Source organism: Zalophus californianus, chromosome 11 (assembly GCF_009762305.2).
Source record: "Zalophus californianus isolate mZalCal1 chromosome 11, mZalCal1.pri.v2, whole genome shotgun sequence".
Classification (NCBI taxonomy): Eukaryota; Metazoa; Chordata; class Mammalia; order Carnivora; family Otariidae; genus Zalophus; species Zalophus californianus.
In genome coordinates, this window is record NC_045605.1 from 29,976,913 (window position 1) to 30,003,535 (window position 26,623).

The 26,623-nt window shown below is 48.4% G+C and overlaps 2 protein-coding genes across 4 annotated transcripts in view; one reads left to right on the top strand and one right to left on the bottom strand.

Moving 5' to 3' along the window:
- Nucleotides 1–24,173, top strand: part of LOC113914557 (beta-galactosidase-1-like protein 2) — a 55,065-nt gene extending 30,892 nt beyond the window's left edge. Inside the window, exons 7-19 of one of the 2 annotated variants that reach the window (XM_027579893.2) lie at nucleotides 957–1,038; nucleotides 6,617–6,687; nucleotides 9,770–9,854; nucleotides 11,418–11,555; nucleotides 12,137–12,217; nucleotides 12,634–12,740; nucleotides 13,410–13,550; nucleotides 16,899–16,970; nucleotides 17,255–17,333; nucleotides 19,522–19,609; nucleotides 19,915–20,026; nucleotides 20,456–20,572; nucleotides 20,850–24,173. In XM_027579893.2, coding sequence (XP_027435694.1) covers nucleotides 957–1,038; nucleotides 6,617–6,687; nucleotides 9,770–9,854; nucleotides 11,418–11,555; nucleotides 12,137–12,217; nucleotides 12,634–12,740; nucleotides 13,410–13,550; nucleotides 16,899–16,970; nucleotides 17,255–17,333; nucleotides 19,522–19,609; nucleotides 19,915–20,026; nucleotides 20,456–20,572; nucleotides 20,850–20,936 — 1,260 coding nt within the window. In that variant the 3' untranslated portion in view covers nucleotides 20,937–24,173. Of the gene's footprint in view, nucleotides 1–956; nucleotides 1,039–6,616; nucleotides 6,688–9,769; nucleotides 9,855–11,417; nucleotides 11,556–12,136; nucleotides 12,218–12,633; nucleotides 12,741–13,409; nucleotides 13,551–16,898; nucleotides 16,971–17,254; nucleotides 17,334–19,521; nucleotides 19,610–19,914; nucleotides 20,027–20,455 lie in introns of both variants that reach the window. The other variant, XM_027579892.2, reaches the window with a different exon arrangement.
- A 155-nt stretch (nucleotides 24,174–24,328) lies between these two features.
- The window catches only part of B3GAT1 (beta-1,3-glucuronyltransferase 1), a 30,965-nt gene continuing 28,670 nt past the window's right edge, over nucleotides 24,329–26,623 (bottom strand). For both annotated transcript variants that reach the window (XM_027579894.2, XM_027579895.2), the window contains exon 7: nucleotides 24,329–26,512. The gene's annotated coding sequence lies outside the window, so the exon portion shown is untranslated. The remainder of the gene's footprint in view (nucleotides 26,513–26,623) is intronic.

Here is a 26,623-nt window from a genome sequence, read left to right on the forward strand (position 1 = left end):
GCAGTTCTGTTGTCTCTGAGAATTAGGGCCCCCTCTGCTCTTTCCTTACTGGCATCAGGCTTTAGACATGAACATTATGTACCCACTGGATTATCTCTCTGTCTCACCTATTTCGCAAAGAATTTGGTTGAAATAAGCAGTCTTGTCAAAATATCTGCAGGAAAAATTAGAGGAAAGTCCCCCTTGCCAGGGTTTCTGATCCTTTAGAGCCCACAGCCCCAGAGCAGACCTTCCAAGGTGGACAGACTCTGGATTCAGGTCCATACCATCTAATTTGCTCTGTATCCCTTAACCCTTTATTCAACCTCTCTGAGACTCTTCCTCTGTACAGTTATTAATTGTGAAGAGTGAATAGGAGAATCTATGTAAAGTGTTTAGCAGAAGGCCTAGCATGATTGTAAGTGGTTCATATATGGCAGCAGGAGTAGTAAAATGGTTATTGCCTCTCAGCATAGTGTGTAACTCCTTCCACTTCTTCATTTGATGACTTTCAAGGAGCTTTTCCTGTTCTACTGGGTACGTGCAATGTGTCATGGGCATGTGACTGTGTTGGACAGAGCCCTCCCTGGCCCAGTGTGGGGGAAGAGTGGGCTGCTTGCTTCTGGTGTAGGGGGAGCTGGAGGGTCAGGAGGGCCTGGCCTGCTCTTGGAAACCATGTAAGCCGACCTCTGAGTGGGGCCGTCTAAGAATAAGCGCACGCACTAGCCAGATCTGGCACCTCACCAGATCTGAGGCAGCCAAGGGATGCCAGAGTCTGACAGCCCTGCCCCTGCCACAGCTGGACTTCAGCTAATAGGAGCTTTGTTGACCATGTTGGGCACAGACAGGATAGGTTTCTGTCCACTTTTTGCAGAGAAGTAAATGCTTTATTTTGAATCTTTCCCTCTTTCTCTTGTAGCTGACACCTTCCCAGCTCTGAGGAACGACAGATTGACTTGTTTTCTTTTCCCCCACAGGCCTTGGAGGACCGAGGTATTGTGGAATTGCTTTTGACTTCAGACAACAAGGATGGCCTGCAAAAGGGAGTCATGGATGGAGGTGCCTGCCTGGAAGCTGTGCGGGTGCGGGGGGGTATGGGGGGAGGCGGCACCCTGGCCTCACTCTGCATGCATCCCTAAATGGCCTGGGCCGCAAGTGGAGTTTCCCTGATGTCTGGGCTTCTCCCATTTGCATGGCATTGGGCCCAAAGCTCTGGGCCTCAGAGGGTTGGAGGATCTGTGGCAGACGGATCTCTGGTCTCCCACTTGTGCTGAGCACTCACTCAGGACACTAATAGTGCTCTGCAGACTGCAACACAGGAATGGTGAGCTGGTCATCCTAGACGGAAGTTCTCTGAATGCCTGCAGAGAGGGCAGAGCAGATGAAGCATTATGGGGTGTCCTGTGAGGGTGGCTTACTCAAACGCTGCCACAATCATGGAGATGGCTGACCACCACCCAGGGGGCATGTAGCCCCTGTGGTGATGGCAGCTGGCTGGGCAGCAAGTGAACAGAAGATGACTGTGGCTGCCCTCCATCAGCGCCGTCTGTTTTCCTTACTCTGCGTCTCTTCCCGTTACTGTAGAGGCACTGGCCCAGCTTCACCCTTGTGCACCAAGCCCCTTGTCCCTCAGTTACTCAAGGGCATTGCTCCAGCAACTCCCGCTTCTGCCCTGGGTCGTCAGATTTTCCCTCTCTATTGGGTCATTCCCATCTGCATGTAAACATGTTATTTCTCTCTTGTAAAACAAATCTCTTGATTCAGTTCCCTTTCCAGAGGCTGCTGTGTTTCTCTGCTCCCCTTCAAGAGATCTCCCCATGTCCATGCTTAATGGCTGCCCCAGTCCATTTCCTCTCCATCTCTCTTAAACCATCGGGGTCACGTTACCACCCTCACCATTCCACTGTGCTGCTCTTTTCAGAGTTGCCAGTGACCTCCATGTTACAAATTTAAATGCTCGTCCTTGTCGCCTCTGACCTCTCAGATTTCGTCAGCAACCATCAGTCTCTTTCCTCCCTTGGTGTCTGAGACCCAGTTTCCTGTTTTTTTCTCTGACCTCACAGGCTGCTCCTACTTGGTATCTTCTGCTGGTCACTTCTCTGTTCCTGAGTTCTGATGTTTAAATTCTTTACTTCTCACTCCTTGGAATGAATGTTCCTCCTCTCTATACACTCACCACCCTGGTGATGTCATCCAGGTGCCTTTAGGTCTGACCTGTGTGTTGATGAATGTGAGATGCACGTCTCCATGAGCAACCTTCCTGAACTCCTGCCTCACGTGTGCATCTGCCTACTGGGCACAGCACCCCGGGAAGGCTGCCGGTCTCAGTGGAGCCCGTGGGGAACTGAACTTGTCTGTTTCCCTCCCAGAGCCTGTCCCACCTTCCGTCTTCTTTTTCTCAGTAAATTGCAATTCCATTTCCCCCAGTTGCCCAGCACCTAAACTTTGTAGGCACTTTCAGGCCTCTCCTTGTGTATGCCTGACACACAGCAAATCCTACAAATCTTTAGCTTTATCTTCAAATTTATCCAGATGCAAGTAAGTTTTACCCCATCTGCTATTACCATCATTCTCATGTGGGCTGTTGCAGCAGCACTGAACTGATCTCCTTTCTTCACTGCTGACTCCGACACCACTTTTTCTCAACATAGCAGCATTTGCAAATGTCATTTGGATTGCCTCAGGCCTCACCTTAACTCCAGGTACATCCTGCCTTCCTCACACTGAAGCACAAGTTATGAGAAAGGCCTCGAAGGGCCTCCTTTGACCTGTGACCTCTGTGACCTGGCTAGGTGTCTCCTGGCCCCCCTCCCCTGCCATCCTGTTCCACCCTCCTCCTGGCCTCCTATCTCTTTCTGGAACATACTGGACATCCCCAGCCTTCCTGCAAGACCTCTCCTCCCTCTTTTCTCCCAGGTCACCTCGAAGTGAGGCTTCCTCTGAGCATCCATTTGAAATGCAGCTCCTTCTGGAGCTCACCCAGCCCTTGAGCCCTGCTTTATTTTTGCCTTCTAACATTCTGGGTAGTTTCTTTGTTTCATTCACCTGTTTGACTGCAGCGGTAAGATCCACCAGGGCCTGGGTTCCGTCTTGTTTGGTGGTGCCCCTGTGCCTGGACACGGTTCATGCTCCGTAAGGATGATGGTCGTTGAAGGGCCTCCTATCAGCTGCCAGATACTTCCTAAGGGCTCCCACCACCTGCTTGCCTCTGTGGCAGCATGCCTGGCTTCCCGTTCCTTCTGCGTCGCCCTCCCCTCTACTAGAGTGAACAGATAGAGCCTTTCATCTCCGCGGCCCTAGGTCAGCGCCGGCTTGCGGGGGGCACTCGGGGGTGTCTCGTTGGATAAACGGGCAAGAGAAGGCCTTTTCCCCAGACCCACTGAGCTCCTCGAGGACCAGCCGCGATTCCCGCCGCTTCCACGCGACGGCAGTCTCCTTGTGGCTGCTTCCAAGGCCTCCGCCTCTCCATCGCTTCCGGTGGGGCCTGGGAGGGGCTATGGCCAGTGCCCGCAGGCAAGACCCTTTGGAGGCGGGTGCACAGGTTTAGCGCGTCAGCACCGCGCTGAGCAACGCCTCCGACGCAACGGAGGGAGTGGACGAGGCCGGCTGCCGGACTCCAGGCCCTCCTCCACGGCCCGCTCCGCCCCTCGCCACACCCCCGCCCCGCCCCGCCGTGCCCCTCTCCCCCGCCTTCGTCCCCGCTGCCCCGCCCCCTATCCCCTCCTCTCTGACCCCGCTTCCGCGCCGCCCCCGTGCCTCCCCTCCCGGTCCCCTGCACCCCAACCCTGGCCTCCGGAGCTCTGCCTGCTGTCGGAAGGACTTTTCTCCATTACTTAAAAACGTAATTAGAGTGAAGACATCCACAGGTGTAGAGTAAGATCACAGAAATGCTGCCTCCTCCTCCCCGTCCCCAGACGTGACCCTGGCCCGCGGCATCCCGGCGGCGTAGCTCCCCGGTGATTCTGACCGGCTTCGTGGGCCGGCCTTATCCGCGTCGAGATGCCCCCCTGCCCGCTGCGGTGCGGTACGAGCGGTATTCGGGGCGGTGTTGTTGAACTGACTCGCTTTCGCTGGGCTTAGTTTTCACGTTCAGTGTAACTATCCCGTTTCTTTTTCTTTTCTTTCAATTCTCTCTTCTCTCCCCTTTCTCTTTCATTGTTATTTTTTGTTTAAATTTGACTTGACACACATAGCTGACACACGTTACATTAGTTTGTGTCCCCCCTCTTCTCTTTTAAACAAACGCTTTACCAAAGATTTTCCAAACTCCTGTCACGTGTGTTTCAAGTACCTGTACATATCAGACTCTATGTCAAGTCCGATGGGTCTGAGACCCGACCGCCCCTGACCTGATGGAAGCCGGCTACCCGGCTTTACCGGAGGCTAAACTCTGGGTCTCCTGCCCAATTCCCCCCTTCTCTGCGCTGTGGCCAGATTTTCTAGCACCCACCGTCACCCTGAGGTACAAGGACATTCTGGTTCCTGATCCTTTTATATGTTCTTCCTGTTTTTTTTCCTTCCCATTTCTAGAAAATTACAGCATTTTCCCTTTATCCTGGGTATTCTGGTCTATCTTTGGTGTGGGATTTTTTTCCTTTTGTGGAACTTTTGGGCGTCATTTGAATTGAAACAGTTGGACATCCAGTCAGTGGATTTTTTTTTTTTTTTTTTGAAATGCTTTCCCTTCTTTTTTCTGATCTTTTGGTCACTCCTGTTATTTGTAGGTTGGAGTCTCATATCTATTCTCTAAGTTGCTTATATTTTTTATATATGTCTGCTCTTTAGTTCCACTTTCTGGTTGACTTCCTCAATTTGTCTTGTAATCCTCATATTTCCTGGGTCTTGTTTCCTTGAATATATTTATTTTCTCATGGCATAGTTTTTAAATGGACACAATCTTTCTTACTTTGCTCTGAGGATATTTTACTTTTACTTTTTTAATATTTACCAGTTCTGCTCAATCTTCCATGTGACGGGATTTTCTCAGTTGTCTGGCTCTGGACTGAGCAGTTTAAAGAGGAGGCACTAAACGGCCAGTTGGGAGCTGAGTGCCAGGAGGGGCTGGGGCAGGTGTGCTCCCTTATGGGGTGTTGGGGCTGGGGTGTGCTGTTTCCAGGAGGGAAGCCCAAATGTCAGTGTTTGGAGATACTCTCTTTAGCTCTATTAAGTGTTTCCAGAGACAAATCCTTTGGTCTGTTGCTGCAGATATCCTGGGAGCAGACAGGAGGAATGGGCAGGAATCCTTTGGCTGAGATGGCCCTTACTGACCAGCTGCAGATCTCTTAACTTCACACTCTGCTGCGCTGATCCCTCCCAGCCTGGAGACACTCAGCTTTCCTAGAGAATGTGGTCCTCCAGGGTGAGGCACCAGTGGGGAAGAGGCTTGAGGAGTGTATGAGGTATGGGATAGAAGTGTGTTCCCTGCTGCACAGTGCCTGGGACGTGAGACAAGGACTGGGGCTGGAGGTGGGGAGCCTGTTGAAGCTTCTTCCGCTCTCCTATGCTGTTTACTGACCCACTGCCCTTTGCAGCCTCCTGAGATTTTCTTGAAACTTCCTCTCTGCTTTGTCTCCTCTCTAGGTCTTGTTCTTTATGACCTTCCACCTTTGGATTCCTTTATTTTTATATTAGTGAGGGGTCAGGAAGGCTAGGAATAGATGCCATGTTTTTAGCCATGCTAATCCTGTTCACTTCTGAGATTTCTGCCTGCTAGGTTTCAGACGGGCATCCTATCTTCAAGGTTTCTCCTTTAGGTGAGGAGGGGTCTGGATGTAGGGTCTTATCCAGTGGCTTGCTAGAGGATGGTGACATCACAGGACAATGGGTCAGTGTCAGATGGGCCTGGGTTGCAGCACTACTCTGCTGCTCACCAGTTGTGTGACCTTGAGGCAAGTTATTTAACCTCCTGGAGCCTCATCTGTTGTTTGTTTTTAATCACTGGTAATTAGTGGCTTATGTCTACCAGGAGAGTGTCAGGGTGGCCAGCTTGGCAGGCTGGTCAGTCTTTGTCATGCATTCCCAGACCTGCCCGAGCTCAGGCCAAGCCCAGTGCATATGAGGCCTACTGTCCAAGCAGATAACAGGCAGGCAAGGAGCCTCAGAGCCAAGTTCTGCAGCTGGGGTAGGCCAAAAGGTCCGTGACCTTTTGGCCAAATGTAGCACATCTTTCTTGGGCATACCTTTCACTGATGCCATTTAAAATATAATTCTAAACTAAAAAAATGGACATATTATGGAATGAAATAGAAAATTAGCCCTCACTTAAGAAATAAAAGGGAAGTCTTCATTTAGATCATTACTTCGCACTAGATGCTTGAGGTGCAAAACAAAGATCAGACTCTGGGCTCCTATGAAAGAATAATTACCAGAGAGGTACACTCTGCTTGTAAAAATTACATTAATCAAGAACAGATGCCCAGTGAGTGATTGCCCTGTAAGCTCTGAGCTGAGTGGTGGTTTCTGAGAGGAACAAGATAAATCTCCTGACATCAGAGCAACTAAACTCTAATGTGAGGTGGGAAACAATGTCAAGATTAATTTATTTTGCTGGTAAATTGGGAAAGGTCTGGGTTAGTTCAGAAAGTCTCCCTGGCTTTTAAGACAATGCTTTGTTTCTCTTTCTCTTTTCCATTTACAGTGCTGGCCACCATCAACCTGCAGTCACAACATGAGCTGCAGTTATTAACCAACTTTCTCTTAAGTGTGCAGGTAAGTCTGGCCCAGGGGCAGCTGCCTGCTCTGCTTGGTGCAAGTGTAGAAAGTCCTAGAGTCAAATGGAGCCTCTGTTAGGAAGTGTGCAGTGCTGTGAGGTAGCTGCAGCTATGTCCAGGGCTCTAGGATGGGGAGAGGATGACTCTGGGCTCGCTCAGCCTATCACCTCCCAGCCATCCTTCTGCCTCTGCATCCTTCATCCTCTGCCTCTGCATCTCATCCTTCATCCTCTGCTTCAACCACAGAGGCTCAGGACTAGAATTCTGTGGACTCCATTAGCCCCAGATATGCTCATCTTGGGATTGAGAGGAGTAATGCTTTCCTGACCTGTACTGTGTGTCTGACTTTAACCCGTAAGACTCCTCTGGGCCTAGAAAGGTTATTGTCATCAGCATGATGGGAACCCTGGGCCATTCCAGGTCAGAGGAGAGAGGAGAGGAGTTTCCGAGTACAAATTCACATCCTTCAGGTTGATGGGAATTTACAGTTAAATCCTATTCTGATTGATTTCTTTTCTTTTGAGTTCACATGCCTCTCCTAAGGAGGCAGATGGTACCTGGCCACAGTAGTGGCAGCCCATTCACAGAGCTAGGGCTCCATCCCTCACCGTGTCTTACTGAAGGGTGTGAATGCCCCGGACTGTCACCACCTATTAGGTGTAGGCATTGATTCCCCGGGCCTAGTGGGGAGCTGTTGGAACATTAGCATCACCCGTGAGTAGATGCCTGCAGAGATGCTGGGGCTGTTCTCCATTCCACCTGTTCATTTCTTAGAGCAGAAGTAGGTCCAAAGGCACATCCATATGAAGTCACCAGGGGAGTGTGAAGCTGTGGAGGATGAGGGCCACCTGTGTGTATGATGTGGCTACTATCTGAGTTTAGAGGGACAAGCGGAATGCTCAGGGAAGGTGACCAGGAAGAAATGGGGCAGGATGGGACCTGACACCAGGCAGACTTTGTTAGGTTGAGTGGGGGAGAGACAGTGGGTCCCGGTGGGCCAAGGTCCAGCCCCTTTCTCCTTTCCTTCCTTCCTCCAGTGTTGACTGAGTGCCTGCTCTGTGTGTGGAATGTGGCTAGGCCCTTTTACCCTGTGGTGACGAAGATGGCAGGTCTTTGCCGTACGGGTTTGTGACCAACCTGGGGAGTAAACAAAAATAAACAATAGCCCAGCAACTAAATAGGATCGTACCTGAGTGCTGTCTAAGGCAGGTATAGGATATTGTGAGCTGTCTCTCTGCCCACTTGGTAGTGTGACCCCTCTGCTTCTCTTTCCTCTTCTGTGAAGTGGGGATAATGATAGTACCTGCTGAGGGGATTGTTTGAGGATCAAATGAAGAAATATTTGGAAAGCACCCAGGAAAGCAAGGCTTCGTGTTGGCTCCTTTAGGGTCATCCTTAGATAGGGGCCCCATGGCTGTATAACCAGGCCGCGTCATCCTGCTGACAGATGCACCGTTAATGGCCTTTCTGTCTGCAGTTCAGTTCAGTGATGTTTTCCTCAAGGAAGGGGACTTAGAACAGAGTCTGCTTTGAATGCTCAAACAGGACAGGCCCTGCTCTGCTCAACTTTGGGATGTCCAACAGCACTCTGCTGGGCCCTCATGTGCATGTCCAGTGATGATATCTGATAATTAACGTGGATGTTTCTTGAGCACTTCCCAAGTGCTAGACACCATGTGCTAAAGGCTTTACATGCATTATCTCATTTAATTCTCCCAGTAACCAGGTCAGCTGGATACCGTGGTTACTGTTATACAGTTAAGGAGACTGATTTGAGAACAAATAGAGCACCCAGTAAGTGGCAGGTGAGGAGGTACGGCACAGTCTGACTGAGGCAGAGCTCCAGCTCTTAACCACATTGTGCGGCGCAGTGACCTGGGCCATTGGTGGGCCTCCCCGTACCTTGGCCCTGGCACCCTTAAGTCAGGGAGCCCCTTCCTAGCCCTGGAGACTATTGACATGTGGCATATAGAATCTACTTCACACTTAGTGACTTAAACATGGCACAGTGTATCCCCTTCTTGGGAGGTAGACAGATGTAAAAAAAAAACAAAAAACCAAGCCACCAGTCTTGCTAAAAAAATTACTGTGACTACTTTGGCTTTTCGTCTGGCATGGTTGGTATCTTCTACTCAACAGATAATAAACCTATCCCATCACTCTGGACCAGATTTTGTTGCTCTGTATGTGTTGCCCTCTAAATGTAAGGCCATCACTAACAGAGAAAGTACTTGATGAATCCTCGAGGACGGCTCTCCGGTGTGGAACCTGAAACACCAGCATGTTAGTCCTTCTATCTCCCCCCGATGCTCTGGTGCTTCTGCAAACACGGCACAGTAGAACATGGTTCTCGGAATGGTTTCTGCATCCCTGGGGCAATCCCACACCAAAGTCAGCATTCTGAAGTAATATTAAAGACTTAACTGTTATCGAACATCTAGCCAAGGTATGAAGCCAGATACTGCGGCTGCAGGGCCTGCACTGGAAAAGCTGTGCTAAATAACTCCCTAATTTTCTTGTCCAGTTTTGTAAACTAATGTTTAAACTAGACCTCAAAGAGGGGCCCACTCTACAGCCCTCTGACTCTTCCAGCTAAAGGGAAACAGCAACTGAGGGGTCTGCATCCACGGGGTGCCCATCAGAAATGGAATTATCCTGATAGAACATTCTCCTTCCCTGAGAGAGGATAGGCAAAGCTTGGCTTGACCCAGAAAGCAAATCCACGTAGGAAAAGACTCCCAGAGCACATGCTGCATTCTGATGCAGACTGACTTTGAACACATCCCTGTGTTTTCTTGCTAGTTCCGTATGCAACATTAAAACTACGTTAAGGCATCAGGGTCTCCTGCATCAGCTTTGCTAGTTCATTCCACTTTCTACCTGCAGTGTGAGGCACATGTGGAGGATAAGCTGGTACAGGTGCATTTAGTCCTCACCTGCGCTCTGCTTTTGATGGCCTTTACAGCAAGGAGTGTGTGGCCAGGGAGGAGTTGGGAGGGTAGAAGGGCTGGGATATCCCTGAAAGAAGAACTCCTCTCTGCCTCTTTTGGCCAGCTAACTTCTCATTTTGTGGTGCCCAGAGGGTTCAGCCCAAGATGGTGATGGAGTACTGGACAGGGTGGTTTGACTCGTGGGGAGGCCCACACAACATCCTGGATTCTTCTGGTAAGTGCTTTGCAGTACCTACACCCAACATGTGTATTGACCTATGAAGTAAAAATCAGTTCCAAATAACGTGCTAATTGATGTAAATGAGCTGTAGGGTGCAAGGCTCCTGGGATTATCTGCATGTCAGAGTCAGCTCTTGATATTCCAGACTCATGTGTCTTGACATTTGAAGTGAATGGTAGGACTCTTAACACTGCTTTATTATGTTTTTATAATTAGATAGGCAAGGCACACCTATTGCAAACATCCAGCAAATACAGAAAATGTAGGAAGAAGAAATAAAAACCCCAGAGCCCGAAGAAAACACGTACAGTTGACTTTTGAACAAGGCAGCAGTTAGGGGTGCTGAACCCCCTGCACACTTGAACTTTTGACTCCCCCCAAACTTAACGATTAATAGTCTACTATTGGCCAGAAACCTACTGATAACATACAATTGATTAACACATATTCTGTATATTGTCTGTGTCATATACTGTATTATTACGATAAAACCAGGTAGAGAAAAGAATGTTATGAAGAAAATTGTAAGGAGGAGAAAATACTTTACAGCACTGCACTGTAAGAAATCATGTGTAAATGGAGCTGTGCAGCTCAAACCCGTGTCATTCGAGGGTCAGCTGTATATTGTGCAGGCAGTTCTGTGTCTCTGTCTGCAGCCCTGCACGCACGCAGAGATATGGATGCTCGTAGTCGTGACTGCTCTTTGTTACCTGCCTGTGCCCTGATTGACACAAATGAACAGCCTTCTATACTACTAGAGATTCCATCCCTGTTTTAAAGAATGCAAAGAACTCTGTTGTATTGGTGATTAAACCACAATTTATTTAGCCATTCTCTTACTGATGAACAGTTAGGATGTTTCCAGTGGTTTTTGTTAATTGAACACCATTGCAGTGAACATTCTTGAAAATCCAGTTTTGCAAATCTGGCATATTATTTCCCTAGGATAAGTTCCTAGGAATAGAATTGCTACATTAATTCAATTTTGATATATATGTACTAAACTCTCTGGGAAGATTATAACAATTCTTACTATTATTAAATGAGAAGACTTACTTTCCACAGATTCATCAACACTGAGTATTAAAATAATTTTTAATATTTGTCAATCTGATTGCCAATATATATGTATGTGTGTATACTTTATATTTCTCCTTTGATGTTATCTTTTCACGTCTTTGGCTAATTCTCTAATAGAGGTGGGATTAGGGAGGTGGTCAGAAATTACATCTCCGACTAGGAGTCCAGTCTTTTGCATCTTACCAAGTGTGAGTAAGGGTTGAGAACAGTGGAGGTGGAGGCTGTCATTGGAGACTTGGCCATGATGGAACCAACAGCTGGAAGACTGCAGCTCAGGGGCTGTGGTGCTGGCCCTTTCGTCTTCACACCCCTCATCTTCTGTGATTGCGGTTCTAGTGGAAGCTGAAGGGCAGAGCTATAGAGTTGAATTTGATGGGGTTGGAGAGGGGTCAGGAAAGCTGAGAGGCCAACAAGTTTGTGACTTGTCCCAAACTCTTGACTCGCTCTGCACATCCCCTTTCTCCCTTCCTCCTGCAGAAGTTCTAAAAACAGTGTCTGCCATCCTCGATGCTGGCTCCTCCATCAACCTCTACATGTTCCATGGAGGTACCAACTTTGGCTTCATAAATGGAGCCATGCATTTTCATGAATATAAATCTGATGTCACCAGCTACGGCAAGTATTCCCCAACACTGACCCTCCCTGGAACACTCCACATTAGCATGTCTGGGGCTTTTTATGCAGAGTCCTTTAGGGGCAGTGTCTGGCACCTTTAATGCATTTGGTTCTAGAGTGCCTGGGGAAGGGATGGTTTTGCCTGGATTATTACTTTTAAACTTCTAGAGCAGTAGGAGACTGAAGCCCACTCACATGCCTGTGAGCCTTTGGAAGTCATTGGAGGAAGTGAGAGGTATAGCCAGGATGGGGGAAGGTCCTTTGATGAGGGCAGCCTCTTCTCCCTGCTCAGGCCCTTGAGATGTGTGACTCCTGCACCCTTTAGGTTGAGAGTCCCCTGAAGGTAGGCAAGATGCAGGAAATTGAGGGTCATGCCATGGCCATGGCACCTTTGGTGGTACTTTATAGTATTTAGTATTTATTGTATTCTGACTGATGGCTTATACCAGAAGTGTTCTGCCTCCCAAATTGCTGGGATGAGGACCTTGATGCCATGCCCCAGCTTCTCCCTTCTCTTTTTGCTGCTGTGGACACTGTCCTGTGATACAGGTGACCAGTGACAGCATCCTGGTGTCTTGCAGACTATGATGCTGTGCTGACAGAGGCTGGGGATTACACAGCCAAGTACTTCAAGCTCCGAGGTTTCTTTGGCTCTATCTCAGGTACCTGACAGACAGCAGACTCAAGCACCAACTTGGGCCCTTGCTTTTGCTCTGAGACCCCTGAAGAATTACTTCTTTACTACCCCATCTCAACCCCAGTTGACCTATGTACAAGAATGTCCCTAGCCAAGGACAGGCAAGTTTGGGAGACTGTTTTCATCATGGTTTGTGTGTCATCAGCTTTGCCTTTCTATGGGCATTAAGACTCCTGAAGATATGAGAAAGTAAAATCCCCTGCACGCCCCCCTCCCCCATGTTGCCTTCCTAGCAGGGCCAGGCAGTCTAAGAATGTTTCCCTCTTGGCTCTAGGATAAAGGAGCACATTGGGCCGTGGACAGGAGCCAGGGGCTGGGGAGGCTGGAGGTGGCAGTGACTTTTTGGGTCCTCTTGGGTTGGCCCTGTTGTCTGTGTTGCAGGTGTCCCTCTTCCTCCCCAACCTGACCTCCTTCCCAAGACTGCGTATAAGCCCTTGAGACCGAATTTATACCTGTCACTGTGGGACGCCCTGCAGTACATGGAGGAGGTGAGTGCCTTGGGGCAGGGAAGCTGGGGCAGTCACTAGGTGGGCCAGTGGGGCTGTGGAGGGAGAAAAACCAACTCTGATAGCTTTGAGGTCCACTCCTTGACTTTAGAGCTCAGAGGAAAGAGCATAAACTTGTGCTAGAGTATGAACTGGGAAGGAACAAAAGGAATTTGAGGAAAACCTGGGTAACACAGTAGGTAGTCTCTCTCTCCAGCCTTGGTGGACAGGGAGGAGGGTGAATAGGCACGTGAATGGGATGTATCCCCCCTCTGAGAAGAGGGTGCCCCCCTGGAGCTGACCCAGTGGGGTGCCGTGATGCAGAAATGATGGTGGATTGAGAGACTACAGGTCTGGTACATCTCTGGGCTTCATTCCATTGTTATCACACATCTGCCCTCCCTGTGACCCTGGACAGCCTAGGGCTAATGAGATGAGAAGTCAAAATCAGAATTTTGGAGCTTGAAGAGCCAATCGGCCGGATTGGCTCCCTATGTTTGTATAGTGAGAAGTCAAACTAGAAGAAAAGTTTAGAGGGCCTCTTCCCCCAAATCCCCAGTCCCAGGTGGGGATCTGTCTGCTGTCTTGCACTCCCCCGGAAGGCTCAAGATGAGGTTGCTGCCCCCTTTCTCCTCTTCCTAGCCTGTATCTCCCCTACTCTTCTCTGTACAGCCAGTCAATTCTGAAAAACCAGTCAATATGGAGAACCTGCCAATAAACAATGGAAATGGACAGTCCTTTGGGTACACTCTGTACGAGACTACCATTGCTTCATCGGGCATCCTCAGTGGTCTTGTGCGTGACCGGGGACAGGTAGGGGCGATTTCTCTTTTTTTAAAAAAAAAAATTTATTTAAATTCAAATTAATTAACGTATACTATATTATTAGTTTCAGAGGTAGACTTTAGTGATTCATTAGCTGCATATAACACCCAGTACTCACTACATCAGGTGCCCTCCTTTATGCCCATCGCCAAGTTATCCCTCCCCCACCCCCACCCCCCACCTCCCCTCCAACAGCCCTCAGTTTGTTTCCTAGAGTTCAGCATCTCTTATGGTTTGTCTCCCTCTCTGGTTTCATCTTACTTTATTTTTCTTTCCCTTCCCTTCCCTCATGTTCATGTTTTGTTTCTTAAATTCCACATATGAGTGAAATCATGTGGTATTTGTCTTACTCTAACTTGTTTCGCTTAGCATAATACACTCCAGCTCTATCCATGTCATTGCAAATGGCAAGATTTCATTCTTTTTGACAGCTGAGTAATATTCCACTGTACATATATACCACATCTTTATCCACTCATCTGCTGTTGGACATCTGGGCTCTTTTCATAGGTTATTGTGGACATTGCTGCTACAAACATTGGGGTGCATGTGCCCCTTCAGATCACTACATTTGTATCTTTGGAGAAATACCTAGTAGTGCAATTGCGGGGTCATTGGGTAGCTCTATTTTTACCTTTTTGAAGACCCTCCATACTGTTTTCCAGAGTGGCTGCACCAGTTTGCATTCCCACCAACAGTGCAGGAGGGTTCCCCTTTCTCTGCATCCTCACCAACATCTGTTGTTTCCTGACTTGTTAATTTTAGCCATTCTGACTGGTGTGAGGTGGTGTCTCATTGTGGTTTTGATCTGTATTTCCCTGATGTTGAGCATTTTTTCATGAGTCTGTTGGCCATTTGTATGTCTTCTTTGGAGAAACGTCTGTTCATGTCTTCTGCCCATTTCCTGACCAGATTTTTTTGTTTTTTCGGTGTTGAATTTGCGAAGTTCTTTATAGATTTTGGATACTAGCCCTTTATCTGAGAAGACATTTGCAAATATCTTCTCCCATTTCATAGTTGCCTTTTAGTTTTGTTTGCTGTGCAAGAGCTTTTTATTTTGATGAAGTCCCAATAGTTCATTTTTGCTTTTGTTTCTTTTGCTCTTGGGGAATGTGTCTAGCAAGAAGTTGCTGTGGCCAAGGTCAAGAGGTTGCTGCCTGCATTCACCTCTAGGATTTTGATGGATTCCTGTCTTACATTAGGTCTTTTATCCATTTTGAGTTTATTTTTGTGTATGGTGTAAGAAAGTGGTCCTGTTTCGTTCTTCTGCATGTGGTTGTCGAATTTTCCCAACCCCATTTATTGAAGAACTGTCTTTTTTTTCCATTGAATATTCTTTCCTGCTTTGTTGAGGATTAGTTGGCCTTAGAGTTGAGAGTCCATTTCTGGGTTCTCTATTTTGTTCCGTTGATCTGTGTGTCTGTTTTTGTGCCAGTACCATACTGTCTTGATGATTACAGCTTTGTAATAGAGCTGGAAGTCTGGAATTGTGATGTCACCAGCTTTGGTTTTCTTTTTCAACATTACTTTGGTTATTTGGGGTCTTTTCTGGTTCCATACAAATTTTAGGAGTCTTTGTTCCAGCTCTGTGAAAAATGTTGATGGTGTTTTGATAGGAATTATATTGCTTTGGGTGGCATATACATTTTAGCAATATTTGTTCTTCCAAGCCATGAGCATGGAATGTTTTTACTTTTTTGTGTGTCTTCATCAGTTTCTTTCATAAGTGTTCTGTAGTTTTGAGAGTATAGATCCTTCATCTCTTTGGTTAGGTTTATTCCTAGATATCTTATTGTTTTTGGTGTAATTGTAAATGGGATCAATTCTTTGATTTCTCTTTCCTGTTCTTCATTGTTAATATATAGAAATGCAACTGACTTCTGTGCATTTATTTTATATCCTGTCACTTTGCTGAATTCCTGTATCAGTTCTAGCAATTTAGGGTGGAGTCTTTTGGGTTCTTTACATAGAATATCATGTCATCTGTGAAGAGTGAAAGTTTGACTTCTTTCCCGATTTGGATGCCTTTTATTTCTTTTTGTTGTCTGATTGCTGAGGCTAGGACTTCCGGTACTATGTTGAATAATAGTGGTGATAGTGGACATCCCTGTCATGTTCCTAACTTTGGAGAAAAGCTCTCAGGTTTTCCCCATTGAGGATGATATTCACTGTGGGTTTTTCGTAGATGGCTTTTATGATATGCGGTATGTTCCCTCTATCCCTACACTGTGGAGAGTTTTAATCAAGAAAGGATGCTTTATTTTGTCAAATGCTTTTTTCTGCATCAGTTGAGAGGATCATATGATTGTTGTCCTTTCTTTTATTAATGCCGTGTATCACATTGATTGATTTGCGGATGTTGAACCAACCTTGCAGCACAGGAATAAATCCCACTTGGTCGTGGTGAATAATCCTTTGAATGTACTCTTGGATCCTATTAGCTAGTATCTTGGTGAGAATTTTTTTATCCATGTTCATCAGGGATATTGGTCTGTAATTTTCCTTTTTTGTGGGATCTTTGTCTGGTTTTGGAAACAAGGTAATGCTGGCCTCATAGAATTGAGTCTGGAAGTTTTCCTTCCATTTCTATTTTTGGAACAGTTTCAGAAGAATAGGTATTAGTTCTTCTTTAAATGTTTGGTAGAATTCCACTGGGAAGTCATCCGGCCCTGGACTCTTGTTTGTTGGGAGATTTTTGATTACTGGTTATGGGTCTGTTCAGGTTTTCTATTTCTTCCTGTTTCAGTTTTGGTAGTTTATATGTTTCTAGGAATGCATCCATTTCTTCCAGATTGCTTAATTTGTTGGCATATAATTGCTCATAATATGTCTTAGAATTGTGTGTATTTCTTCAGTGTTGGTTGTGATCTTTTCTCTTTCATTCATGATATTATTTATTTGTGTCCTTTCTCTTTTATTTTTGATAAATCTGGCTAGGGGCTTATTGATCTTACTGATTCTTTCAACAAACCAGCTCCTATTTTCCTTGATCTGTTCTACTATTTTTTTGATTTCTATACTATTGATTTGTGCTCTAATCTTGGGGCATCTTATTTCCTGTGACCCTGTGGTCATCAAGTCCTACCATATGCATCTGACTCTCTCTCCTCAGTGCTCACATATCTGCCTGTTACCAGTGTGTAGAAATGGCCCATCACCATCAGTTCTGCTGTCCTTTTCAGCTACAATCATGGGCATTCATTTTTCCTCTATGCCTGGCTAACCCCCATTTTCACTGCACACACATAATGTTACCCCTTTCTTTGCTTATGAGAGATCCCTCTTATGCCTCCCTCCTGTCAACCCATGGATGCTTTCTGTCTGTTCATTTGGCAGGTATTTGTGAACACAGTGTCTGTAGGATTCTTGGACTATGAAAGGAAGAAGATTGTTATTCCCTTGATCCAGGTTTGTTATCCTGGGGAGCTGGGTGATGGCTAGCACCAAGCTGCTTCCCGAGCAGGTTTGATGGGAGTCAAAGAGGAAGACCTGGAAGACAGGAGGCTTCTTAACCACAGAGCTGCTGATGGAAAGAGGGGCAAAACATTGCTATCTGATCAGTGGGTACTCTTTTACCCCTATTCTCAGAGTTCAGGGAAGAACTGGGGTTCCACAAAGAAACTCTGAGGTGCAGCTGTGATCTTATGGCTGGGGAATCAGGTGGTCATCATCAACCACTATGTTCCTGGCAGGGTTACACCAGGCTGAGGATCTTGGTGGAGAATCGCGGGCGAGTCAACTACGGGGATAACATTGATGACCAGCGCAAAGGTGGGTCATAGCATGTGCTGAGAGAAGAGCTTCTAGTGCTCAGCAATGCCTGGCTATTTTTTCTTCAAACCAGTGCACCAGCTGGTCATGGAGGCTGACTGTAGTGAGGTGGAGTCATGGTGGCCCATTGGAGGGAATTGGGTTGTGGAAACCCATTGAAGGGAGGTGGGTTATGGAGGCCCATTGGAGAGAGGTGGATTGCAGAGGTCCATTGTGGGGAGCTAACTCATGGAAGCCTATTGAAGAGAGGTGGAAGTGGGCCTTCCTGAAAGGCCCATGTGGGTTCTGACCTCTTTCTTATGCATGTTGTCCACATGGCCATGGTGAACACACAGGGAACACTGAGCCAGCCTCTCCAGATCTCCCTGCGTTGTAGTCTGCTTTAGTAGGGGACTGTCTGCTGGCGCTGGGCTGGGGGTGGTGAGGCTTAAGGAAGGGGATTCCCAGGAAGCCAAAATGGGCATAGGACGCCTGCCTTCTTGGGTCTCCACACTGAAGTTTTCTTTTCTTTTCGAGTTTTTATTTATTTATTTATTTATTTATTTATTTATTTATTTATTTATTATTTAGATTTTATTAATATATTTATTTAGAGGGGGAGAGAGAAAGAGAGCATGTACACATGTGAGTAGGGGGAGGGGCAGAAAGGGAGGGAAAGGGAGAGAATCTTGAGCAGACTATGCACTGAGCATGGAGCCCGACAGAGGGCTTGATCTCACAACCCTGAGATTATGACATGAGCCGAAACCAAGAGTTAGACACGTAACTGACTGAGCCACCCAGGTGCCCCAGCATTTCTTTTCTTGATCCACTGTGGAAACCCATTGATGATCTCATTTGTGTGGGGAGGAGGAGGTAGTACATGCAGTAAACAAAATGCTCTTGATGGAATGCTCCCCTAGGAATATCTCACCAACTCATTTTATTTTTCCTGGCCTTCTAAAACTTCTCTGCTTAAATTTGCCTCTTCCTTTTCATCTATCAAAATGTTGGTGGTTTCATGTAAGTTGTAAGAATTCAGACAAATAAATCCTACTATGGTAAGGGATACTGGTGGCCTCCCAACTCTCTCATGGGTGTTTGCCTTTGTAATGAGGAAATTTGTGCATTCCTTCCTTTCCTGCCTGGGAAACGCTGTGGCCCAGCCATTGGGGGTTTCTTGGGTCTTGGGGTTTGGCCCTCTCCAGATAGGCCTCATGGTAGCTTCTAGTACTGTCCAGGCTTATCTTCCTTTTCCCCTAAAGAATCCCCCAGTGTTCCTCTTTGGATATTGGCTTCTTCCCCTAGGAGCTCCATCTGCAGGCCCATCTTCACTTCCTTTGCTCTCTTGTGGGCAGGAAGGGATTGCCAGGCTCACCCCATTCTCAGTCTTTGCCTCCCCAGGTTCCTGAGTAAGATGTGCCCTGGACTCTCACTGTGGAGTAATTATCCCCTAGAACAGTTCAGTGTTTATAAGTCAAAGACCTCCCCGCCCCAACCTGTACCTGTAATTTAAGAGTCTGTAGGCTCTATGAAACCTGTTTGCACTTCCCAGCCTATTCAGATTCCCTCTCTAGCAATTCAGCAGCTCCATGATTGTGAGGACCATGGGAGCTGCTCCAGGACTAACATTGCTGGCCCCTTCCCCAAGGACTAGCTAATCACTATGCAAGTGTGTGTGGGTCCTCAGACTTGGATACCCAAGTCATATTGCCATCTGTTCACAATTTAAATACTTAACATATCTTCAGTCCTAGGTCATGTAGAAGATTTCTGGCTGAGTTATTAGGTCTGTTTAGTCTGGGACCCTACTGAATCTGATCTTGAAGCTAAGTTAGAACTGCTGTGACCTCTTGATTATCTGCCCTTTGGGACTCATTTTGGTCCCCAAATGGAGCTTACCCTTCAGAGAAAAGCCAGAGATTGTTCTCACCCAATGACATTCTCAGTTCCCATTATCCTCAGTTGTATTCTTCTGTGCAAATCCTAGGGAGGTCCTGGCCAACACTGCTGTTACTCATTCTTTTCTCCTTTGGGATTTCTAGAGAAGGTTTTATGCCATATGAAGAGCTCTGTAGGGAGTATATACTTCTGGAGGAATCCTCACTGGAACTTTTCAGAAATTCTCCATGTATGTGCAGGGCCTTAGCTGGGTCAGCTCTGCCCCTGCCTTTGGCCTCATTCATGTTTCCTTGGCTTCTTCCCACAGGTTTAATTGGAAATATCTATCTGAATGATTCTCCCCTGAAAAAATTCAGAATCTACAGCCTGGATATGAAAAAGAGCTTCTTTCAGAGGTGAGTCCCCACCGCATAAAGTGTGTGAACCCATGGATAAGGTACAGTAAGAGGCAGGAAGGCCCAGAAAACTGCTCTGCCCTAGCCCCTCCCACTCAAGTGTAAACAGACCCAGAACCCAGAGCAACTTGCCCAAGGTAGGGGCAGTACCAGCACTAGAGACTAGGGAATTTCCATGGTACCCTGGTTAACAGGTGGGGGTGGGTGAGGGTATTTGGAATGCCTTTGTAGTTAGATTCGGAACAGGGTCCAAATCTGAGTAAGTGCCCCCCTTTCTTTCTTGTCTTCCATTCTTCTGTTCATAGGTTCAGCATCGACAAATGGAGCCCTATCCCTGAAGTACCTACGTTCCCTGCTTTCTTTTTGGGTGCCTTGTCTATTTCCCTTCCCCCTTTTGACACCTTCATGAAGCTGGAGGTTTGTAGTCCCCTCCCTGCCTGGGCTCTCCAGCCTTCCCTCAGAGAGCTCTGAGCCCAAGACCTGTACCTGTCCTTGCTGGAGCCCTCTATACCACTTGTACCCAGAGATTCTCTGTTTTGCCCTCTCTGAAGGGCCCCTGGGGCCTCCCTGGGGTGGAGGAGTGGATTCAGATCAGAAGAACCACCTGGTGGTACTTCTCAGGGTCCAGGTCTGCTCTTGGGTACCTTGCTGGGGAGCTCAGAGCTAGTGGATTCAGGAGATAGAACACCCTTGTGTTAACCTCATGGCTGTTGAAATATTCATTCATACTGGTATCTTGGAAGCTGAGAGAAGCACTCATGGCATGTGTCTGTCTCTGTCTTCCTATGTGACTTTATATTTGGTGGCTTTCATGGTCAACTAATCCTTTTCCCACTCTGCTTAAAGGGCTGGGAGAAGGGGGTTGTATTCATCAATGGCCAAAACCTTGGACGCTACTGGAACATTGGACCCCAGGAGACCCTATACCTCCCAGGTGCCTGGTTGGACCAAGGCATCAACCAGGTGGGAGCATTTGCAGCTTCTTCCCTTGACCCAGCCCTCCCTGGTATCACAATGTTTTCCTGGGAGCGGGGTTCAGGTAACAGTCTATTTAGGCTCATTACGGTAGGAGATGGGTCAGAAGGTTTAGCCAGCCCCTTCTGCATTCCTCCTTGGTGATGATGAATTGTGGGTCCCTGTTCCTTCCAGTGTGGCTCTCAATCCCTTCCCCTAAGGCACCCTCATCTGGCTCCAAGACAAACCTTTACTGCTGTCATACACCAGCCCTTCTTTCCCCCAGGTTATTGTTTTCGAGGAGAAGATGGCAGGCCCTGTGATACAGTTCACTGAAACACCCCACCTAGGCAGGAGCCAGTATCTTGATTGAGCAGCACCACCCCGCGCCCCCTGGTGGCGAGAAGCAGGAGAGCACCACAGTCCCCCGTCAGCTGACCGGAGCCTGGTGCTCTGCTCCTTCACACCCTCCCATGCAGGAGAGTTTCCTTAAGTAGCATCCTCAGGCAGCCATGTGGCTACAGCAAGGCCCACTCGTTCAGTTCAAGACCCTAAACTTGGAAGAACTGAAGAAGAAAAGTGGGATAGGAGGGTGGGACCCCCTCCTTACCTAAGTGGCTTTAAAAAATTTTTTTATTGTTATGTTAATCACCATACATTACATCATTAGTTTTTGATGTCCTAAGTGGCTTCTTGACTGGGCTTTGTTGCTGGCACCTTTCCTACTTCCCTTTAACTTCTGGGAGAAGACAGAGGGATGTCCCTCTAGGGTAGGAATGTCTAATCAGATGTCCACGTGATGATGCCTGGGGCCCTCAGTTGGGCATAACTTCTAGACACAGGTTTGCTCCTATGATGTTCTCACCTGTGCTCAACCATGCCCCTCCTGGCCCCTTTTCATCTGAAATAGGAGGTTTGTCACCATTTGTAGAGGATAGGGAAGCGGGTAGGTGTCTCACCTGAATCATCTTTTTTCTTCTCAACCCTCCCCAAGCCTTCTCTGGGATTCTGGAAGAAACTATGAGAGACACACACATTTTCTCCTTCTCATTTTCCACTCTAATTGCATCTGACAGGATGACAAGCCAAGCTTAGGAGAAACAGAAATACTCAGCCACTTACTTTCCTGAATTAGAGAGTATTTCCAGTTTTACTCAATGAGAAGAAGCATCAGCTGAGGAGGGAATGCAGGCCCTAGTAAGAACCACACCCTGATCTGAAGGCCCAGCTCTGGGGGCACGGGCAAGTAGTCTCCCTGGAATGTTGGTGTAGCCACGGGGCCCACAGGCCTAGTCCAGATCTTGCATCCAGCTCAGTCTCTCTCCCTCAACTCCCTGTAACTAAGCAGCAGGGAGGAGAAGCAGCCTTCCTTTGCAATTGTCTGTCCAAATTTGAGGCGCTTGTTCTAGGGATTGAATCCACTGGGTTAGCTCTGGTTCACTGTCCTGAATTGCAATAAAGCAACAGAGTTGAATCAAACCCTTTTTGGTGATACTTTTCTTCTGATTCAGATCAGAAGAACCACCTGGTGGTATTTCTCAGGGTCCAGGTCTGCTCTTTGGTACCTTGCTGGGGAGCTCAGAGCTAGTGGATTCAGGAGATGTGCTTCTGTTTATCACAAGCAAAGGTATTGTGGGGTCAGGTACCCACTTAGCCCATCCAGCACTCAGAGTCTAGACAGACTTTACCCGGTTAGTAGGTGCTCCAGCCCCTGGCTCCTTACCACCTCCCTCCTGACCTTCATTCTGCCTGAAATGTCATCGTGAATCGGCAGTGCCCTTGGGGAGGAGAAGTCATATACAGATCCATTCTGGTGCTGGTGGGCAGGTGCTGAGGTTCTGCTGGACAGCCAAGAGCTCTCCATGTGAGGTAGCGGGTGAGTTTTCCTCACACATAACATCTGGATTGTACTGCCACAAACTATTTTCAATAGTAATCAAAGTTAGATAGCCAACACCTCCTCGGGACGGTACAGGAGCCCATAAAGACCTTTGCGGAATAGCAGGCCATGAGGCTCCCAGCAGCCCCATGGCTCCCATCTTGGGCTTGCCTAAGGAAGGGGGCATTTGTGGTGTGTAGCCATTGGGCCCACGAGCCGAGCCTGGGTCAAGGACAGACAGTTAGTTACAAGGGGCTGGGCCCAAGGGTCCACAGGGGCAGAGAAATGGAGCTTATGAAAGTGAATTTCATGGACAAGGGGTGGGGAGCCAGATACGGGTAAAGTCCTCAGTCTTGCTCAAACTCATCTGCTGTTCCTGAATTGCCTTGCAATGGAAAGCACACAGCTAACACTCGGATGAGACCAGGGCTTGGGCATGGCCAGCACTGGAGAGTGTGTCATTGCACCTTACTTTACACCTGAGCGGAATTTTACAAAGGTGTATGTAAAAGTTGGCTTCTGTTGGAAAATGTGATAGGGAACTGGAGTTTGAAATGAATCTTACGGTGATCCTTTTGTAAAGTGAGGAATCCCCTTGAATTGCTTTTATCCAAATCTGTGCAGGGCTGCTTTGGTCCTCTTGCACCAACTCACTGTTCTTGACCTTCTTATCTGCCAGCTGACCCTGCAGCTTCTCTCTGTCAAAGCCCCTTGGCAGAGCTCATCTTCCAGAGTTTATTCATGGTTTGTCCAGACCTTCCTGCTGGATGGCCTCATCACAGAGTCTTTAGAAGACTCCTCATAACCCTTAACCTCTAAATGCTGAAGGTCTTCAGGCCTGCTCCTTGGGGCTTTTCTTCTGTCCACACTCACTGTTGGGGGGCCTCACTGACTTGGGGGGTTTGTAAATAGCCTCAACATTCATGCTCTCTGATGTTTTTCTCCATCCAAGCTCCAGGCCCACTCACTGTCCACTCACCTTCTCTCCTGCGTGTGACACCACACTCTGATGACTGCCCCCGCGATCCCTCCTGCACTCCACCCCGCAGCAGGAAATGGCAATTCTATTCTGTGTCTTAGATTTGTTTTGGCTCCTCTCTTTCGTATTGCATAGCCACTCCATCAGGTGATTCTCCTGGCTGTACCTCAAAACACGTCCAGAACCTGACCGCTTCTCTCTGCCCCAAGGTTTGCTCTTCTGACTCACTGTCCTCTCCTGCCTGGATCATGGCAGGAGCGGCCTCACCTAGCCTATCCTGCCCTCTGTTTATCATCAGCACAGGAAGGGGAGTGATTTCTTTACAGGCCGGTTAGATCGTGTTGGTCCTTTGCTCCAAACCCTCCAATGGTTGCAATTCCCTTTTCCCTTGGGGGAGAAGCCGAAAGCTTTGCCCTGGTTTCCAGGGCCAACGTATTCTGCACCCTCCACCAACTGCGGTCCATTCCCCCCTCCCACCCTACCCCTTCCCATCTTGCCAGTCACTTGCAGGCACACTGGCCTTTTTGCTGCTCTTTAAACATGCTAAGTACTCTCTGCATGGGAGCAAGTTCTTTTCTGGAAAGCTCTGACCCAGGTAACTGCTGCACTGCTCTGTCCCCTTATCAGGGAGGCTCTTCTGACGGCCCTAGAGTAGGGATCAGCTCCTCCTCAGCTCCACTCTGACACCTCCATCCAGCCTCATACTTCTCCTTAGACCAGATCACATCTGAAATACTGTAGATTTGCCTAGTGTCCGTGTGTCTCGTTTCCCAAGGAGGGAAGCTCCATGAAGCCAAGTGCTTTGGTTTTTCACTGCTCTGTCCTCGCTCCTACAATCATGCCTGCCAAATAACTACTTGTTGGATGGTTAAAACAGTATATGAGAATAAGGCAGGGCTACGGAGGGTTAGGGCTGTTAAAAACCATGTTTGACTTTTAATTTTGGAAACAAATTAAATACAGTTAAATTAAAACCGACCAGATGGTGCAGCTGCATGGGCTCTGTTCTCCGGGCTCTGAGCCCCCAGCCTCACTCCTTTGCGGTGGGGGGCAGTAACAGACTGGGTCTGGGAAACAACTTGTAGTCATGGACCCAACTCTGACTTGGAAAAAACCCATTCCCAACAAAGATGAAAGCTGCAGTCCACCAGGGTTATAATTATAAATAAATACACATGCAGCTAAGAGAGGCTATTAGGTGAAAACAACGGAAATAGCATCCGCCAAAAAAAACAAAAACAAAAACAGAGAGGGAGGATATCCCATTTTGTTGTTCATTATCAATTTCCTGAAAAATGAGCCCTGGGTTTTTGGCTAAGAAGGTAGCCTAAGACCAGCCAGGCTGACCTGAGCATTCAGGGCTGGTTTTGGTGAGTGAGGCAGTGCCGTGCCTGGGCATAAATTCACTCATTTGGGGGGTGCCCTGTGCACACCTCCTCGCTCCCCTCCCACGCCACCCCACTTGGTTCTGAGGGGTTGATTCCAGAGCCACCATCGAAAGTGTAAGAGGCTAGGGAACGTCCTGCAAGGTGGCTCAGGGTTCTCAGGGATGCGATCCCGTGGGGTGGTTTCACAAATGCTGTGGGAAGTTAAATCCATTTCAAAATTGGCAGCCAATGCTATTTTTTGAATGTTAGGTTGCTGGACTGAATCCTACCCACCCACCCACCCAGGAATGGGTTCTCAGCGGTCCTCAGACTGGTCCTGTGAGTTTAAACGGAGTGGGGGCTGTTAGCGTTAAAAAATAAACACCTCTTCAGTAGGCTCAGGCCTTTCCTTTTCCTCCACTTGGGAGGGAAATTGTGCTTCCAACTTTCAGGAGCATGAGTGAGAGAATCAGAAGAGGGCTGTCCCTGTCAGTGGCCTGTCCTGGTGCAGGGGGCAGTACATGCACACTGTTCTTTCTCTGTGGGGGCGGGGGGGGGAGAGGGGACAAGCAGCAGGCTTGTTCCTCGTGCTCCCAACTCAGGGACAAGGGAGGTTTTCATTCCCATTTTGTGTTTAAAATAGAATGATTTCCAAAGTAGTGTGTGCTCAGGTCTCTTTTCCCCTCAGGGTCCAAATGATCTCTGCCCCTTTTCCACAAATTCCTCTGTTAACCCAAAGCCCCATCGCCCCCAACCAGGGGCAGAAAGGAGTATGGAACTGCCCCTGCCTCCCTCCTCTTTCCACCTTGCCACCCAGGCTCACTTCAGCCCCTGAGGTCTGTGGTTCTCAAGAGCTCTGGAAAGAGGGCTCCTGGCCTCCCCAGTCCCGGCCCAGGCAAAGGGCCCTGGGGCCCAGTGGGCAGGGGGGAGGCAGTGTGTAGACTGGGGCCTGCATGGTCTTAGTCCAGGTCAGTCCATGACCTGTGCTGGCTCGAGGGCCCACCTCCTTCTCTGTGCTGGAAGGAGCAGGCTTGAGGGATGTGTGGCCAGAGTAAGGGGCTCCACTCCTACCACAGCCTGGGGTATGGGGGAGCCTGATGGCAGGCCCAGGCTCCCCTCATGCAGGGTGGTTGCCTGTTGGGATCAAAGACAGCCTTATGCTCTGGAAATAGGAACCAGAGGAAAGCCAGAGAGGTATGTCTACTTGAGAACAGCTCTCTGAGGAGGGGAGGGGGTGTTCCTGATGCCTGGGCAGGGGGCTGCTCTCCGGTCTTCAGAATTCCCTGGCCGGATGGCCTGTGTGGTCACGCTGGGCCCCAGGAGCAGGGAGCCAGGGAAGGCCACACTGCACTGGACAGCCGGGGTCTTTTCACCCCTCTCCCAGCCTGGCGTCACTCCAGGGCTTCGGTGCCCACTGCGTCTGCTCCCGCAGGCCCTGTCAGCGCGGGAAGCTCTGGGGAGGCATGCTGGGGCACTGGCTCGCTGACTGGCATGGCTCGACTAGCAGGGGGGCCCCTGGTCGTGCTGGATGGGAGAGAACAACAGGTCTGGGATTTCTGTGCTTTAGGTTCTCCGTCCTTTGTCCTGGCATCAAGCTGGGCTCTCTCTGAAGCCCTTAGAATAGAAAGGAGGGTGATGGTGATTCCTTAGGAGTTTGCCTCGGAGGGACCATCAGCCACGGGAAGAGGATGGAAGGCCAGGAACGGGGTCTGAGAAGGAGGCTCCTGTGAAGGGGAAAGGAGGAACATGGGTGAGGCAAGACGAGGGGCGGCAGGGAGGGGCAGCCGGTCCGGCCAAATGGCCCAGTCCTGAGCCCCCTTTGGAGTCCACCCAGG